Raw genomic sequence first — 16,636 nt, forward strand, 5'->3', positions numbered from 1 at the left:
CATACCCTGAAAACCCAACTGGCTGGGATCACCAGATCTAGCCTCTGTAGCACAGGACAGCAGTTCACTTAACACTCCAATCTATTTTTTGCACTGTTTAAGAAGATGTGTAGAAATTGGTCTCCTAATGCAAGTGGCCCAAGGTCAGTAATCAGTCACCATAAATATTATAACTTTTTTTTAATTATATCTGGCAGTTTCCTCAAGCAATTTTGAGCTTTCAGCTTCATCAGAACTGGCTACCACTGAACTACTGGTGCCATGAACCTTCACAGATATTTGTCCACTGTTTTTCCCAAAAATTTATAAAATCTCCTCCTAGCCCCACATCTTGATCAGCCATTGCAGTGACAGACTGTGGCTCACTGCAGGAGGTGGTACACTTGCATCTGTAAGAATCATGTACCCTTGTTACAATGGGGAGGTTGACTCAACCTACAGGAAAGGCCCTGTAGGTCCTCCTCTACAGTTTGTGGGACTAGGTTGATAAGAGACTGGTCTAGGGCTTCACCTATACCAACCCTTTTCCCCTTAGATTGAGCCCTTGGGTTCCGAGGGCCAGCAAAACTTAGTCGTGAATCTCAGAAAGAGTAGTAAGATGAGAAGTCATGTCATGGCTAGGGGCAGGGGCAGGCAGCAGACAAGGATGGTCATGGTCCAGGCTGTGGTCAGAGGCAGGCGAGAATGAAAGAGGTCCAGGCTATGGTCAGCTCTGATACTCAGTCCAAGGACAAACATGGGAGACAATGAGAAAACGCGACATCAGGACAGGGAGGACAAGGCAGGCTGGGCTTGGACAGCTGAGTTAGGCAGGCAAGGCTTGGAGACGCAGGATCAGGAACATGGAACAGCAACTCACCACTGTGGAAGGCAGATGACCTGTTGATGAGGAGTTGGTCTGATGCACAGCTGGGATTTAAATACCCAGCAATGTGATGTCATCTTCTGGTGCCAGCCAAAGGGATTTCCATGCTCAGGTGCCTAGGGAAAGCCCCGGGAAGAAGAAGACCAGGAGTGCACTAAGGGTTTCAGTAGGTATACGGGAACACACTGTTGATCTGCAAGGTAGTGGGCAGTTTAAGTGAATATATCACCAGCCCAGCTGCTGAAGAACGGGAAATGGGCCTATGAAGTGAGGTGCCAGACAGAGCAAAGGGACACATAAACACAAATGTTGGGTACTTAACCACACAAGATCACCCGTTGTGAATTGAGGTGCTGGCCAATGTCGGGTGTCTGCATATTTCTTGGCCTGGGTAGTGGCTTGAGAAATTATTTTTTTGTCTGGATCCAAAGGTCTTAGAGTTCTTCATTTGCTTAGGCGGGCTGCGGGGCAGTCCATGATAAGAGGCAGAGGCAGTGGCACTGGCACCTGGGGATGTTTTACATAGAACAAAAAACAAAGAGCCAAAATCGATCCTGCGTGTGGATGAGCGATTTTTGATTAAATATATTGGCGGATTCCTTTTGTATTTATGATGTTTTACATAGTCCATCTGGAACAGAGAGGAATCAGTGGTGCTACTCACATGGTTGTTATATGTAAATTCCGCCTTTGGTTGCAGAGTGGCCCAATCATCTTTCCTTTTGTTGATGTACATTTGAAGGAAGGTTTTGAAAACCTGGTTGAGTCTCTCAGCCTGCTCATTGCCCTGAGGATGGTAGGCTATGGTGAAGTCTAAGGTGATGTCAAAACTTTCAGCAGAGAGCCCTCCAGTAGTGGGCTGTGAATTGGACACCCAGTCAGTCAAAATTAAGATGGAAGGCCAAGTAGTCTGAACATGTTGGATGAATAGACAAAACAGCTCAGGAGCAGAGGGCAGCCCAGAGAGATGTAGTTGCACTGGAGAAGGTACAGAGAAGGGCGACCAAAATGATAAAGGGGATGGAACAGCTTCCCTATGAGGATAGGGCTGTTCAGCTTGGAGAAAAAACGGCTGAGGGGGGGATATGATATAGGTCTTTAAAATCGGTTATTTACACTTTCGGATAATAGAAGGACCAGGGGGCACTCCATGAAGTTAGCAAGTAGCACATTTAAAACTAATCGGAGAAAATTATTTTTCACTCAACGTACAATTAAACTCTGGAATTTGTTGCCTGAGGATGTGGTTAGTGCAGTTAGTGTAGCTGGGTTTAAAAACGGTTTGGATAAGTTCTTGGAGGAGAAGTCCATTAACTGCTATTAATCAAGTTGTCTTAGGGAATGGCCGCTGCTACTATTAGCATCAATAGCATGGGATCTTCTTAATTTTTGGGTACTTGCCAGGTTCTTGTAGCCTGGTTTGGCTACTGTTGGAAACAGGATGCTGGGCGAATGGACCCTTGGTCTTACCCAGTATGGCAATTTCTTATGTTCTTATGTAAAAAATGTGTCATTTTAGAGAATCTATCTACTCTGACCCAAATCGTATTGGAGCTGTATGAGAGAGGGAGATCCACAATGAAGTCTGTGGAAATGTGGGTCCAGGGTTCCTTGGGGGCTGGTGATGGCTTTAACAATCCCCAGAGTTGGGCACAAACAGGATTTTTCTGCACACAAGTAGACAGGAAGCCACATAGTTTTTGTGTCTCTCTTTAATTGAGACCACCAGTATTTGCGTTGAAGGAGGTTGAGGATTCAGGATACTCCGGGATGTCCTGCCATGCGAGAGTCATGCACCCATTTTAACACTCTTTCCCAAAGCCTCTTAGGGATGACTGCTTTCCCAACAAGGACAGAAGTAACAGAAGCAAGAATGATTCTTGCAGGATTGACGACGTGTCGAGGAGTTTCCTTTATGTCTTCCGTTATTAAAGGAGATGGTCGCATTTCTTCAATCAGTTTGACTTTGAGCGATGCTACTGACCAGTAGCTAAGAACCAATGAGTCGATGCCTTCTCAAGTTCCTTCCAGATGGAAGATACGTGTTGAAATATGATCATGAATCACACTTAGCAGGAGACACAGGAATCACCTGCACTCTTAAATTTTCCTGCGTCACTACTGGTAGCCCCAAGTAAAAAGATACGTGGCATCCTGCCCTGCTTGTGCGCAACACAAGACTGCTCAAGCCTGACCTTAGGGGCTGTTACAGCCATTGCCAACCTCCGAGGAACCCTGGACCCACTTGTCCATTGATTTCATTACGGACCTCCCTCTCTCTCAGGTCTCCACCACAATATGAACCGTAGTGGATAGATTCTCCAAGATGGAACATTTCAACCCTCTTCTGGGCTTGCCTTCTGCTCCAGTATTGGCCTGTCTAATCATACAATTCGTCTTTCATCTACACAGACTATGTTGCGGTCCTGGCCGCGAGTACCGTGGCCAGGCCCTTACCTCTTGATTCCCGGACTTGTTCCCGCCTCCGGAGTCCTGGCTTGCGGCCTGTTTGGTGGCTTCCCCGCTGGGGCAACTCCGCCATGAAGGTTCTGGTGGACGTCCTGTTCCTAGGCGTGCGCATGCCACTTGGGCGCCTTTGTAGCCCGTTTCCCGCCAGTACTGACTCCACCCGATTCCTGACGTCAGATGCCGCAGCCTTGATAAGCCGGCCGCGGCCATCCAGCCTTTGCCTTGCAACGGGTTAGCATTCTGGTTTCCTGTTGCGTTGCACCCTGGAGTGACCTGGTTGGCTACGTCGCTCCGTTCCTGCTACAGTACCTGCTTGGTTCCTGCCTGCTTGCTGCAGTACCTGCTTGGTTCCTGCCTGCCAGCTACAGTGCCTGCTTGGTTCCTGCCTGCCTGCTACAGTTCTTGCCTGGTTCCAGTACCCGAGTCCTGCTACAGTTCCTGCCTGGTTCCAGTACCCGAGTCCTGCTACAGTTCCTGCCTGGTTCCAGTACCCGAGTCCTGCTACAGTTCCTGCCTGGTTCCAGTTCCCGAGTCCTGCTACAGTTCCTGCCTGGTTCCAGTTCCCGAGTCCTGCTACAGTTCCTGCCTGGTTCCAGTACCTGAGTCCTGCTACAGTTCCTGCCTGGTTCCAGAACCCGTACCCAGTTACAGTATCGCTACTGTCCTAGTCTGGTTCCAGTTACCTGTCCTGATCCACAACCTGCCTAAGTCCCAGCGGCCGGGCCCCTACGGGCTCCTCCCGGGGGGGGGGGGGGGCGCTTCGGCTTCCAAGGGTGAAGCCACCTAAGTCCCAGCAGTTGGGCTCCTACGGACTCCTCCTGGGGGAGCACCAGCTTCCAGGGTAAAGAGCATCTACGTCCCGCCTGAACATCTGCCTCCCGGCCAGCTGTTCATCAGAGACATCGTCCATCTCTTCCTATTCCCCAGCAGGTCGGCCCAAGGATCCACTAAACTGAGATTCCCACAACAGACTACCCTCTCATATTCTCTCAGATTAAGGAATCCAGTTCATAGCCAGATACTGGAGGGGGCTATGCAAGAAATGTGGTATTGTGCTGGACGTTACTACAGCTTACCACCCCCAAGGAAACAGATAAACAGTGGACTAATCAAGTCCTTAAGACTTTCCTCAGATCGTATGTCAAATGACATGCAAGATGATTGGGCTCTTCTTCTTCCCTGGGCCAAGTTCTCTTATAACAACCACATAAGCATTTCCACCGGATCCACTCTTTTCAAAGCGGTTTACGGCAAACATCCCTAGGTGCTGCTTCCTCTCCCTTGGGCGGTAACCTGTCCAGAAGCCCATCTCATCTCTCAGGAGCTCCAAGATACCTGGCAAAGGATCGATCAATTGTTTATCCAGGTAGCACCCCTTTCTAAGAAGCAGGCGGACAAGTGCAGGCCCACACCACAATTCAACCCAGGCGACTTGGTATGGTTAAATACACAGAATTTGAATCTCCGAATACCCTCTGTCAGACTGGCAACTTGATTCATTGGTCCCTTCCCTATGCTGCAACAAGCAGACACTGTGATTTATCGGATCAAGCTACCACCTACATAATGTCTTCCATGTGCCTCTCCTGAAACCACTAGTTCTCTCCTGGCCTTCTCGGCAACCACCTCAACAAACAGAAACCATCTCTGAAGAGAATACCAGTTATGAGATACAAGAAATCCTGGATGTCTACAGTCGTCGAAACAAGCAAGAGTATCTCATAGCATGGAAATATTATAGACATGAGGAGATGCTTGGAAGCCTGCAACCAACCTTCTAGCTCTCCTGTTGCTTAAAGAATTTTATTGTCGCTTTCCCCAGAAGTCAAAGCACAGGACATTGAGGAAGGAGCTTAAGAGTGGAGATACTATTACATTTGGAGGCTTGTGGAAAGCCCCCACAAGCTGCTGCACTTATCCCGATGGCACCAGCACCCTCCTTCGCAGCATACACTGCCAACCTTCGCATTCGCAGCAGGATGCTGCTGGAACCGGCGCCTCCAGCTCCTGCCTAGGCATACACCTGACACTTCTATATTTAAAGGGCCCATGACAGGAAAATGCCATGACACCCAGAGATGACGGCATCTTCAGCCCTATAAAAAGGGAGCAGGAGACATCCCTACCTTGCCTCACCAACAGGTCCTACCTAGTGCAGTGCTTATTGCTTTTCGTCCTTCCAGCCTGTCTTGCCCTGTCCAGCCTTGCCTCGCCCTTCCAGCCTGTCCTGCCTTATCCTCGTCTTCTCTTTGGATTGACTACTGGAACTGATCCCTTGCTTGGACACAGATTACTCTGTATTGCTGCCTTCCACTGACCCCTTGGCCTGGACATTGACCTTGTTTGCTTGCTGCCTGTCTCTGACCCTTACCTGGCCCTGGACTACCGCCTACCCCGTTCTCTGAGAGACTCTTGCCTAAGTCCTGCCAGTCCCCGGTACCCAAAAGAAAATTATTTCCTTACCTGCTAATTTTCATTCCTGTAGTACCATGGACCAGTCCAGATCGTGGGTTATGTCCCCCTTCCAGCAGATGGAGTCAGAGCAAAAACTGAGAGGGCGGTCCCTCATGACTGGTGCGCCCTCTGTAAGCCTTCAGTATTAAGAATATCCAAGCAACAAAGAAAAACCCCTTGGATGGATCAATACAAAAATGAATATCAACTAAATTGAACATCAAACTGTAAATCTGAATAGGCAAACTTGCAATGTGAACTCTCAGTCAGTCCCAAACAGGTCCTGAAATGAATACACAGTCTAGATGAAGGAGTAACCCAAAGAAAAAACCCCCAAATCCTTAGGGTGGGCATCTGGACTGATCCATGGTACTACATGAACGAAAATTAGCAGGTAAGGAAATAATTTTCTTTTCCCTGTACATACCAGGATCAGTCCAGACCGTGGGATGTACCAAAGCTTCCCTTAAATAGGGTGGGCCACTGATGTCCCAGCTCGAATGACCTGAGCCCCAAAAGAACCCAAGGTAGTTGATTGCAGATACAAGCGATAGGGATGCGCAAAAGTGTGCAAAAAAGTGTGCAAAATTCCTGTGAAGAGACCGCTCGGCTTTCTGCCCAGGAAGCGGCTTGAGCTCGGAGAGAATGAGCGTTAATACCGTCTGGGTGCTAACGCCCCGCGCCAATGTACGCGGTAAAGATTGCTTCCTTCATCCATCGGGCAATGGTGGTCTTTGAAGCCTAGTTCCCCTTCTTGGGACCACTCCAGAAGACAAAAAGATGATCTGATAAGCAGAAGCCTTTAGTAACCTCCAGATATCGAAGGAGGACTTGCTTGACATCTAGGCACCTGAGCTCCTTGGAATCCTCATCCTGGAATGATGACAGTTCCACCAACTGATTCAGATGACAAGACGAGACCACCGTTGGAAGGAAAGATGGTACGATACCAAAGGATACTCCAGGATCCGTAGAGCGGAGATAAGGCTCTCTACATGACAAGGCCTGCAGCTCCGAGATTCTGCGAGTGGAACAGATGGCAACCAAGGAAACTGTCTTAAAAGTCAGGTCCTTGAGGGTAGCGCTCTACAGCGGTTCAAAGAGCGGCCTGCCAAGAATACAAAGGATCAAAATCAAAACTCCCTGAGGGGCATAAATTGCGAATCGGTGTTTCACATGCTTTACTCCCTTCAAGAACCGGACCACATCTGGGTGTGTCACAAGAGGAAGGCCATCCCAATGATGAACTAGAGCACCTATGTCTGCCACCTGAACTCTGAGAAAAGTGTAGGCTAATCCCCTCTCCAGCCCTCACTGTAAGAATGACAAGATCTGGGCTATGGTCGCACGGCTTGGAGAGAGACATAAGGACTGGCAGCAAGCCTCAAAAACTTTCCAAGCTGGGACATAGGACCTGGAGGTGGAAGGCTTCCTAGCCTTGAGAAGAGTGGCGATAACCGCCGTTGGATACCCTCGTCTCCTCAGACGGCACCATTCCAAAAGCCAGGCCGCTAGACAGAAGCAATCTACCTGGTCGAAAAATACTGGTCCTTGCCGTAGGAGATTCGACAGATATGCCCCAGGCGCAGCGGGCCAGCCACCGCTAGGTTGACTAAGTCTGCGAACCATGGCGGACGAGGCCACTTCGGAACCACGGGCATCACGGGCCCCTGGTGACCCTCTATTCTTTGGAGCACTCTTCCCACCTGGGACCAAGGCGGGAACATGGAACATAGGATGTTCCTTGGCCACAGGAGGGCTAGGGCATCGACGCCTTCTGCTTCGTGCTCCCTTCTGCGGCTGAAAAGGCACGGAGCCTTTGCGTTCCCATCAGTTCCCATCAGATGGGGAGTCCCTTATCGCGTGACGAGTAGTGCCACTGCCTCCTGGGACAGTTCCCATTCTCCAGGATCTAAGCGCTGGCGACTTAAAAAAGCCGCCTGAACATTGTCCACCCTGCAATGTGAGACGCCACCAGATGAGACAGGTGGAGTTCCGCCCACGGCATCAGCTTGTTAGTCTCCCGAGTCACATGGAGACTTCTTGTTCCCCCCTGACGATTGATGTACGCCACAGTCGTGGCGTTGTCAAAGAGGATCCGGACTGCTCGGCCTTGTGCTAGGGGCAGAAAATGCTGCAGCGCAAGATGGACCGCTCTTGTCCTTAGACGGTGTATTGGCCAAGTTGCCTGTCCTGGTGTCCACTGACCCTGTGTCGAGTGCTGACCGCACACTGGCCCCAGCCGGTAAGGCTGGCATCTATTGTAACAAGGCTGGCATCTATTGTAACAAGTAACCATTGTGGAACCTCGAGCTCTACTCCTCGAAGCAAATGATCCAGGTCGAGCCACCAGGTCAGGCTGTCCTTGGGTAGGGGCGGTATCGGCAGAGGAGCCTGAAATTCCTGAGATACCAGCTTCCAACGGGAGAGTAATGCTCTTTGTAAGGGACGCATGTGGACAAAGGCCCAAGGCACAACATCTGTCGTGGAGGCCATGGAACCTAGCAACTGGAGATAGTCCCATGCTGTGGGAAGTCGGAGGTCCCGAAACGCTGAACCTGAGCAAGGAGCGATTGGGCCTGCTTCAGACGAAGAGAGCCTGTGCCTACTTTGATGTCGAAATGAGCTTCCAGAAAGTCGAGGGACCAGGATCCTACGGAAACCATAGATCTGGCCAGCACCCGGAGAAGATCATACAGAGCATCCGCGCCACATACTATGACGGCTTCTAGCCTTTCCGCCTGTTGTGCCTCCCCTGGAGGCAGGTCCTGAGTCCCGAGTAGTTGTTGCATCAGGGAGCTACCAACAGCAGCCCGAACTCCCAAGGCGGACGCCTCAAACACTCTCTTCAAATACACCTCAAGTTTGCAGTCCTGCAAACCCCTGAAGGGCTTCTCCTCCAGTCACAGGCATAGGTGTCCTAGCCATGACTGTGGATACCGATGCATCCACCTTCAGTACCTGAAGTAGTTCCAGGGACTCCTCGGGGAGTGGATACAGTCTGTCCATCACTCTGCCAACCCGCAGAGAGGCCTCCAGAGAGTCTCCCACCCCCTGGACAGCAATTGGAGGAGCATAGGATGAAAAGGAAAGTCTTCGAAGGTGGCTTGAGCCCTGGTAGGACGGGACCCCCTCTCTTCGGTGCAGTGCTGGTGGCAGGAACTTCCTGGGGGTCCTCAATATATAATCCAGCCAGGACATGTGTGATAAGCGGAACCATCTCATCGCTCTGGAAAAGGCAAAGAACCTGAGGAACATCCCCTTCGACTTGTGCTGAGGGCGTCGGGTCATCTAGATCAGGGTCCAGTGCAGGGTCCGTCGGGGGTGGAGGGTCAGGACCGGTTGGATAGGCAACCAGCTGAACCCTAGAGGATCCCGAAAGGGCCACTGGAACGGCAGGGCCAGAAATACTGGTGCTGTACCGGGCCGTGATGATACCGATTCCCGAGGCAACCCCTGCCACGTCCAGGAGTTCCCCCAGACTGACCATTTTAGGAGGAGAGGGAGCCAAAACCGCATCCTGATGCTGGCTGAGCCTTGCCAAATAAGCCCCATACATCAGCAGAATAAATTTTGTGGAAAAAGGTTGCAGGGAGGAATGGCCGAGGGGGGGGGCCGTAGGGTCCTCTGAGGGCGGCTCTGCATCGGGAAGGTGCGCCGGAAAGAGAACTGGAGGAGAATGAGGTCCGTCTGGCTCTGAATCCCCGTGAGGCAGTGCTGGAGCAGCAAGTAGTGGAACCAAGATGGCAGCCGTTCCTGCATTGGACGGGAACGGGGCTGACCTCCTCAGAGCCTGGCGCGCATTTGCACGCGAAACAGACCGCCCTATAGGGCTTGAGGTGCCCTCCCCACCGGGGACGCACCGAGCACACAGGCTTTCCCGGGAGAGCCACAATCCGGGCTCCCTGCAGGCGCTGCATCGCGTCATCCATGGCATGGAGGCAAGTAAAGAAGGGCTTGGAACCCAGACCTCCGAAAACCTTCGATAGCAGGAGCGAACTTTAATGACCCGTTCCACTTTTTTTGTTTGTTTTTTTTCAAGCCAGAGGGATGTCGCGTCTCTGAAGCTTAGGGGCTGCCCTGAGGATACGACATCTCCGGGCAGCGGGTCGATATCGAGGGGGAGAGGTTGGACCACCAACTTCATCCCTAAAGGCAGCAAATCACAGCCCTGTGAAAGGAAAGTTAACAAACTTACCCCCAAAACAATACAGCAATAAATACAAAAGATGACATGTCTGCCACTGAATGAAAGCTCTGCCTGCAAGCCTGCAGCAGGACAGCCCATAGAAAGTAGAGCAAAGCTACAATGAAAAGCCTTTGCCTTTTTTTTTTTTTTTAAAATAAGATCCAAGTAAAAAGTGTTAACAAGAAAACAGGGGAAATAAATCAACAAAGACTATTCTCACAGAAAGAAAATGGGAGAACCTAAGGTGCAAACCGAATCTGCTGGAGTCAGAGAAATACTGAAGATTTACAGAGGGCGCGCACCAGTCATGAGGGACCACCCTCTCAGTTTTTGCTCTGACTCCATCTGCTGGAAGGGGGACATAACCCGCGGTCTGGACTGATCCTGGTACGTACAGGGAAAGGCTCAATTTGCTGGGAAAGAGGCTAGGTAAAGGTAAAGCCCTAGACCAGTCTCCTGCAAGAGAACCTCCATTAGCTGTCGGTAAGGACCTACTGGGCTCGTCCCAAAGGCTGCATCAACCTCACCACAGCAGCAAGGGTCCACTTCGCTTCTAGCTAACGTCCTTAAAATATGAGTTTGTCTAAAATTCTAGACTATTCATCATAAAAAGAAAAAAGTTTCTAAAAGTTTTAACATAATCTCTTATTAACACATCTCGCCGAGGGCTGCTTGTAAATGCCAGCTATGGTACCAGACTTGCCTAGTGCTGTCACAGGCAGGGGCTGCCACTATCTACTTATATTGCTAAAGCCGTGAAGAGTCTAATAATACAAAAAGATAAAATGTGTTGCTTACTTGACTTCGCTAACTATTTCGGCTGCTAGTCCTTGAAGGTTGGTCCGCAGGCCCTCCACTTCTCGTTTCAGGTCAGTGATGCTGTCCTTCACGCACTCCAGATTATTCAGTATCTCCAGATCCTGACCATCCGATGAAGCTGAAGCACATATAATGCTGCCAACGGCTTCATTTGACCTAATTCTTGTACAAGAAACTAATGAAGAAAAAGCAGCATGAGAGAAAAGTAAAACAAAGGAAGACTACAGCAATACATATTTATGAGTCTGAGTTTAATAAATATACTGCTTTCCCTTGAATTTAAAAGGGATACTATGCACTTCATGTTTAAATCTGTTTATTATTATTGATTTACAACAACTCAAAAAGAAGAAATTACTAGTTACCTGATAATTTTCTTTTCTTTAATGAAAACAGTTTAATCCACACAAGTGGGTTAGCACCTCTACCAGCAGATGGAGACTGAACAAAGCTGACGTTATGGTATATATATCCCTGCACTGAGATCAGCCTGCCAATATTCTCTCCAAAAGCCAATTGTGGACAACTAAGCAGTACATGATCATAACTATTAACAGACAATCATTCAAGCACTCATTTGTCAAGAAAATACTGAGCTCTGATGTACTAATCTAGGGAGTGGATCTGACACTTACCAATAATTCCCAGAAGCGCAGCAACTCAGGAGGACAACAGTACCACCACCCGGCAGCCAAGGACAGGAAAATGGATTAACCTGTCTTCATTAAAGAAAAGGAAATTACCAGGTTAGTAGTAATTTCTTCTCTCTTAGCATTCAGACAGGTTAAACCACACCAGTGGGATATAACAAAGCTACTCCCAAATAGGGCGTGAGGCTGCTCGTGGTCCGATCAACACCGCATGTGCGAAGGCTGCGTCCTCCCGGACCTGCACATCCAGGCAGTAATGCCTGGAAAAGGTGTGTAAGGAGGACCATGTTGCAGCTTGGCAGATCTCGACGGGAGACAACAATCTAATCTCCACCCATGACACTGCCTGAGCTCTAGCGGAATGAGCCCTAACCTGACTAGGCAACGGCTGCTCAGCATCCACATACTCTGCTGTGATTACCTCCTTAATCCAGTGAGCTATTGTAGCCCACGACGCCGACTCACCCTGTTTACTGCCACTGTGGAGTATAAACAGCCGGTCCGTCTTCCTGAGGGGTTTAGAAACCTCCAAATACCTCATAATATGCCGCTTGACATCCAAGGTCTGTAGCAGACAATATTCATCCATATCTCTCCCCCATCCAATGTCGGCAGGGAAATCGATTGATTCAAGTGAAAATCCAAGACCACCTTCGGCAAGGACGGACGGAAATGTTTGCAGCTGGACCACCCCCAGAGTCACTCGAAGGAATGGTTCCTGGCACGACAGAGCCTGAAGTTCAGAAACTGCACACAGAACAAAGTGCCACGAGAATCACCATCTTCAAGGTAAGTAACCTCAAGGAGAGGCTATGCAGAGGTTGAAAAGTGGGACCTGCCAGAAATTCCAGATCCAGATTAAGACTCCACAAGGGCACCGGCAACTGTAAAGGAGGACGAAGATACTTTACTCCCTTCAAGAACCAAGCCACATCCAGACGGGCAGACAAGGGTCCACCATTCACCTGGCCCCAGAAACAGACAAGCGCCACCCACCTGTACCTTCAAGGAATTAAGGGCCAAGCCCTTAATCAACCCATCCAGTAAAAAGTACAAAATGAGCAGGATCTTAACCAAACGAGGATGAACCTCTCGTTCACACCAAGCTTAAAACACTCACCAAACTCAAACATAGGCTAAGAAAGTGGAGAACTTTCACGCTCGGAGCAAGGTGGCAATCACAGCAGTGGAATATCCATGCTTCAACAACCGAGCCTTCTCAAGGGCCATACCGTAAGACAAAATTGAGTCTGATCTTCTGGAATAATAGATTCCTCCAGTAGCAGATCCCTGTGGACCGGTAGTCAGAGAGGAGAGTCCACCAGGAGCTTTCACAGATATGCATACACAGCCTCCTGGGTCAATCTGATGCCACCAGAAGCACCAGCCCCATTGTGTCTCTCGATCCTCCAGATCATTCTGCCCAATATGGGTCACGGGGGAAAGGCATATAGAAGCTTGCCTTCAGGCCACTCCTGCATGAGGGCATTGATGCCCAAAGACTTCAGATCTCTCTTGTGACTGAAGAAGCAAGGAACCTTCGCATTGTGTGATGTCGCCAGCAAGTCTTGAAAAGGGTGGCCCCAGCAGCTCATTATGAGCTGGAATGCTTCGTTTGACAAGTCCCATTCTCCTGGATCCAAACTCTGTCTACTGAGAAAGTTATCTCTTACATTGTCTTTTCCTGCAATGTGTGAGGCTGAGATCTCCTGAAGATACACTTCTGCCCATTCCATGATTTGGGCTATTTCCTGCAACACTTGCTGGCTCTTAGGTCCTCCCTGGCGATTGATGCACGCCACCATTATCGCATTGTCTCACATTATTTGGACCGCTCGACTCTGCAAGCAGTTGAAGAATCTCAGACATGCCAACCAAACGGCACAGGCTTCCAGCCAATTGATGCTCCAGAGAGACTCTTCTGTACTCCAGCTCCCCTACGCTGTCAGCTCCTGACAGTGAGACCCTCAACCCTGGAGGCTCGCATCCGCTGTGTGTATTAGCCAAACCGGTGTTTGTAAGGGAATGCCCTTCCTTAGATGATCAGCTTTCAACCACCACAGCAGTTAGATGTTGATCTCCACCTGTAACTGAAGCCATAATCGAGCAATTCTGAGACTGTGGACTTGTAATAAATCTGGTGTCAGACTGCGAGCTCCTGAACAGGGAGGAGTTAACAATCTGTAATAAATCTGGTGAGAAAGCTGGGCATGGATGGGAGGAGCAATCTGAATGAATGGCTCCTAAGAAGGAGGAGTCAGCTATCTTGTAGTGTCTCAGATTCAGTTATATTCCGCTTCTGTTAGGGTTCTCTGTGAGGAGATAGCAATCTGTTGGGAAAGCTCTGGGTTAGAGCTGGTAGCTAGCAATCTGTTATGAATCTGAGATAGTAGTGGTGAATCCCTGGGCCGATGGCAGATGACCACGCCCCCGTGAGAATATCCCGAGAGGAACCATCGGCTAGGCTTGAGTATGGAGACAGCACACATTAGTTCTTTTATTAAACAGGTTTTGGAAACCACCAGAAGTGGCAGTAGTGAGCTGATATGCCCGGCAGGGCTGTAGTCCCTCAGGCACTGGAACCGCGATCCAGGATGGCTGAGCTGTTGAGAAACTGTAGAAAGTGAGTAGGTAGAGTAGACAAGGTTCATGAACAGAACTAGATGACAAAACTCACATAAGGTCTCAAGGAAGCTCAGGAGCTGGAACGGTTTAGGCCCTCGAGGAGCGAGTACCTGGTCACAGGGAAAGCTCTGAGAGAGCGATGGTAACTCACAATTGTTTGTAGCAGCGATCGCTTCCAGGCAGTAGAGAATCTTCAGAGTGTCCAGGAACATGGGCCCTCGAGGAGCGAGTACCGGTTCCTATCTGTAATCTGAAAGTAAAGAAAAGAGCGAGGCCCCCGAGGAGCGGGTACCTCTGGTAAGTCCGAGGAGGCAGAGTAGCTTGGAGGAAACGTAGCCGAATCCATATCCGAATCCTCTCCTTGCTAACTCAGTTAGATAGTGAATTAGAGACCTTTAAATATTGGAAGCGGATGACGTCATCTCAGGGGGAAGCCCCTGAGGTTCACGCCTTTGCTGGTACTTCAATCAGAACGCGCCTGCGCGCCTGCCTTAGGTGATCAAGCAACATGGCGGATCTGCAACGTCGAGCCGGTCCGGGGACGCAGGAGGGAGACGGCATGGAGACGCCGGGAGACTGCATGGAGATGCCGGAGGGAGACTGCATGGAGACGCTGAGGCAGCCAGTCGTCCATCAGACCCGGAGGGAGTCACCACAGAGGTAAAGAGGCGGAGCGACGGCATCGAACAGCGACAGGCACAACAGTACCCCCCTTCAAAGGGCGATCTCCTCTTCGGGTACCAGGCTACGGTTTGAAAGGATGCGGGAGGTGGAACTGATGAAGCATCTCTTTATCCAAAATATTGGTCTGAGGCTCCCAAGAGATTAAGTCTGGGCCGAAGCCTTCCCAAATCAGAAGGTATTCAAAAGTCTTGCCTCTGTTACGAACATCCAGAATCTCTTTGATCTTAATTTCTAATTCGTCTTCTGCAATGATGACAGATGGATCTTTAGATTTGGAAGAATCTTGCAGAGTATTATTGATGATATCAGCAGCAATGGATTGAGCTGCTGTGGATGTCACTGAAGGTTTCAGTGGAAGTGGTGATGTAAAATACGTCCAAAACCCACTTCTAAAGATGATTCTCCAGTAGAAGTTGTTGGATGAGCGATGAAGTAGAATTCAGCAGTAACAAGTAGCTGCTATGGAAGTCACTGAGGCTTCAGCGGAAGTGACGATGTTGGGGTACGTCCAAAATCCACTTCTAGATGGTGGTATCACCAGCGGAAGAGACTAGCTGGTAGCCAGAGATATCTTCTTCGGATCAACTATGTGCTGTGGCTCATCAGACACATCCTCCGAATGGATGGAAGGTGACAGATATCTCTAAGTTTGTAATCCGTGAATACGGATAGATGTTGTATCTTCTTCGGATCTATAATGTGCTGTGGTGTTGTATCTACTTCGGATCTATAATGTGTTCTGGTGTTTCGATCTCCAGATCGGTGTGCGAGGCGGAGATACACAAGTTCTTGTGATCCGTGAAGACAGTTAAAGTTGAATGCCTTTGAGCCAAGGTGAACATAGAAGGCGCTATGAATATCAGCAGCAATAAGTTGAACTGCCGTGGACGTCACGAAGATCTTCAGGAGAAGTGGCGATGTAAAGGACCGCCTAACCCACTTCAAGTTGTGATGCAATAATGGATCTTCTAATTTGACGAAGGGACTCCTCAGGTCTTCCACCTGACGTTTGAGAATGAAGTTGCCTCCTGCCCCTGAGTCCATCAGGGCAGGAGTCTGAACCATAGCTGGTTCGCAGCTCACGAAGACTGAAAGAGAGAGCGCAGGAGAGAATGCAGTATGGCCCAAGAACAGTCCTCCAGCGGGACTTAGGCCCGTCCATTTCCCAGACGAATGGGGCATGTAGAGACGTCATGGCCGGACTGAGCACAGTACATGCACAGGCCGCATTTCTTCCGAAATCTTCTCTCCTTGGAGGTCAAGTGTCCACGACCAAGTTGCAACGGTTCATCTTTATCAATAGCAGAAGATACTGGAACCATCCGAGGTGCAGTGGTAGTACTAGCCTGTTTCAACCCAAGTAACACCTTAGGCCGGAGTTCCTTCACCTTGTCTCGGAGCCAGTGATCAATCGGAGTGGCCAAGGCTATTAATTCGTCCAGTGAGTCAGGTGTCTGGCGAGCGGCCAGCTCGTCCTTTAAGCGGGTATCCAGGCCTCTGCAGAAGAGAGTCTTGAGACAGTTGGGGTCCCAGCTAAGTTCCACTGCAAGAGTCTTGAATTCTATGGCGAATTCAGTCAATGATCTGTTGCCTTGCTTCAAGTCCACCGAAGCAAACTCGGCAACAGAATTATGAGCAGGGTCATCAAAGACAGATTTAAACAAGTCCATAAATCCTTCTATGTCCTGCAAAATAGGGTCCTTGCATTCCCACAAGGTAGAAGCCCACGACAGCGCTCTCCCATCCAAGTATGATAGGATGTAGGTGGTCTTCGAAAGAGCTGTAGGAAATAAAATTGGCTGTAAGGTGAAGTGCATGCAGCACTGGTGCAGAAAGCCCCGGGTCTTCTGGATTTCTCCGGAAAAAAGGATAGGAGCCACC

General features: G+C 49.6%; 1 protein-coding gene across 4 annotated transcripts in view; it reads right to left on the bottom strand.

Moving 5' to 3' along the window:
- The window catches only part of RMDN3 (regulator of microtubule dynamics 3), a 167,575-nt gene that overhangs the window by 102,576 nt on the left and 48,363 nt on the right, over positions 1–16,636 (bottom strand). For all 4 annotated transcript variants that reach the window (XM_029598573.1, XM_029598575.1, XM_029598574.1 and 1 more), the window contains one exon: positions 10,776–10,971. In XM_029598573.1, the coding sequence (XP_029454433.1) occupies positions 10,776–10,971 (196 nt within the window). The remainder of the gene's footprint in view (positions 1–10,775; positions 10,972–16,636) is intronic.

Source organism: Rhinatrema bivittatum, chromosome 4, assembly GCF_901001135.1.
Source record: "Rhinatrema bivittatum chromosome 4, aRhiBiv1.1, whole genome shotgun sequence".
Lineage (NCBI taxonomy): Eukaryota > Metazoa > Chordata > Amphibia > Gymnophiona > Rhinatrematidae > Rhinatrema > Rhinatrema bivittatum.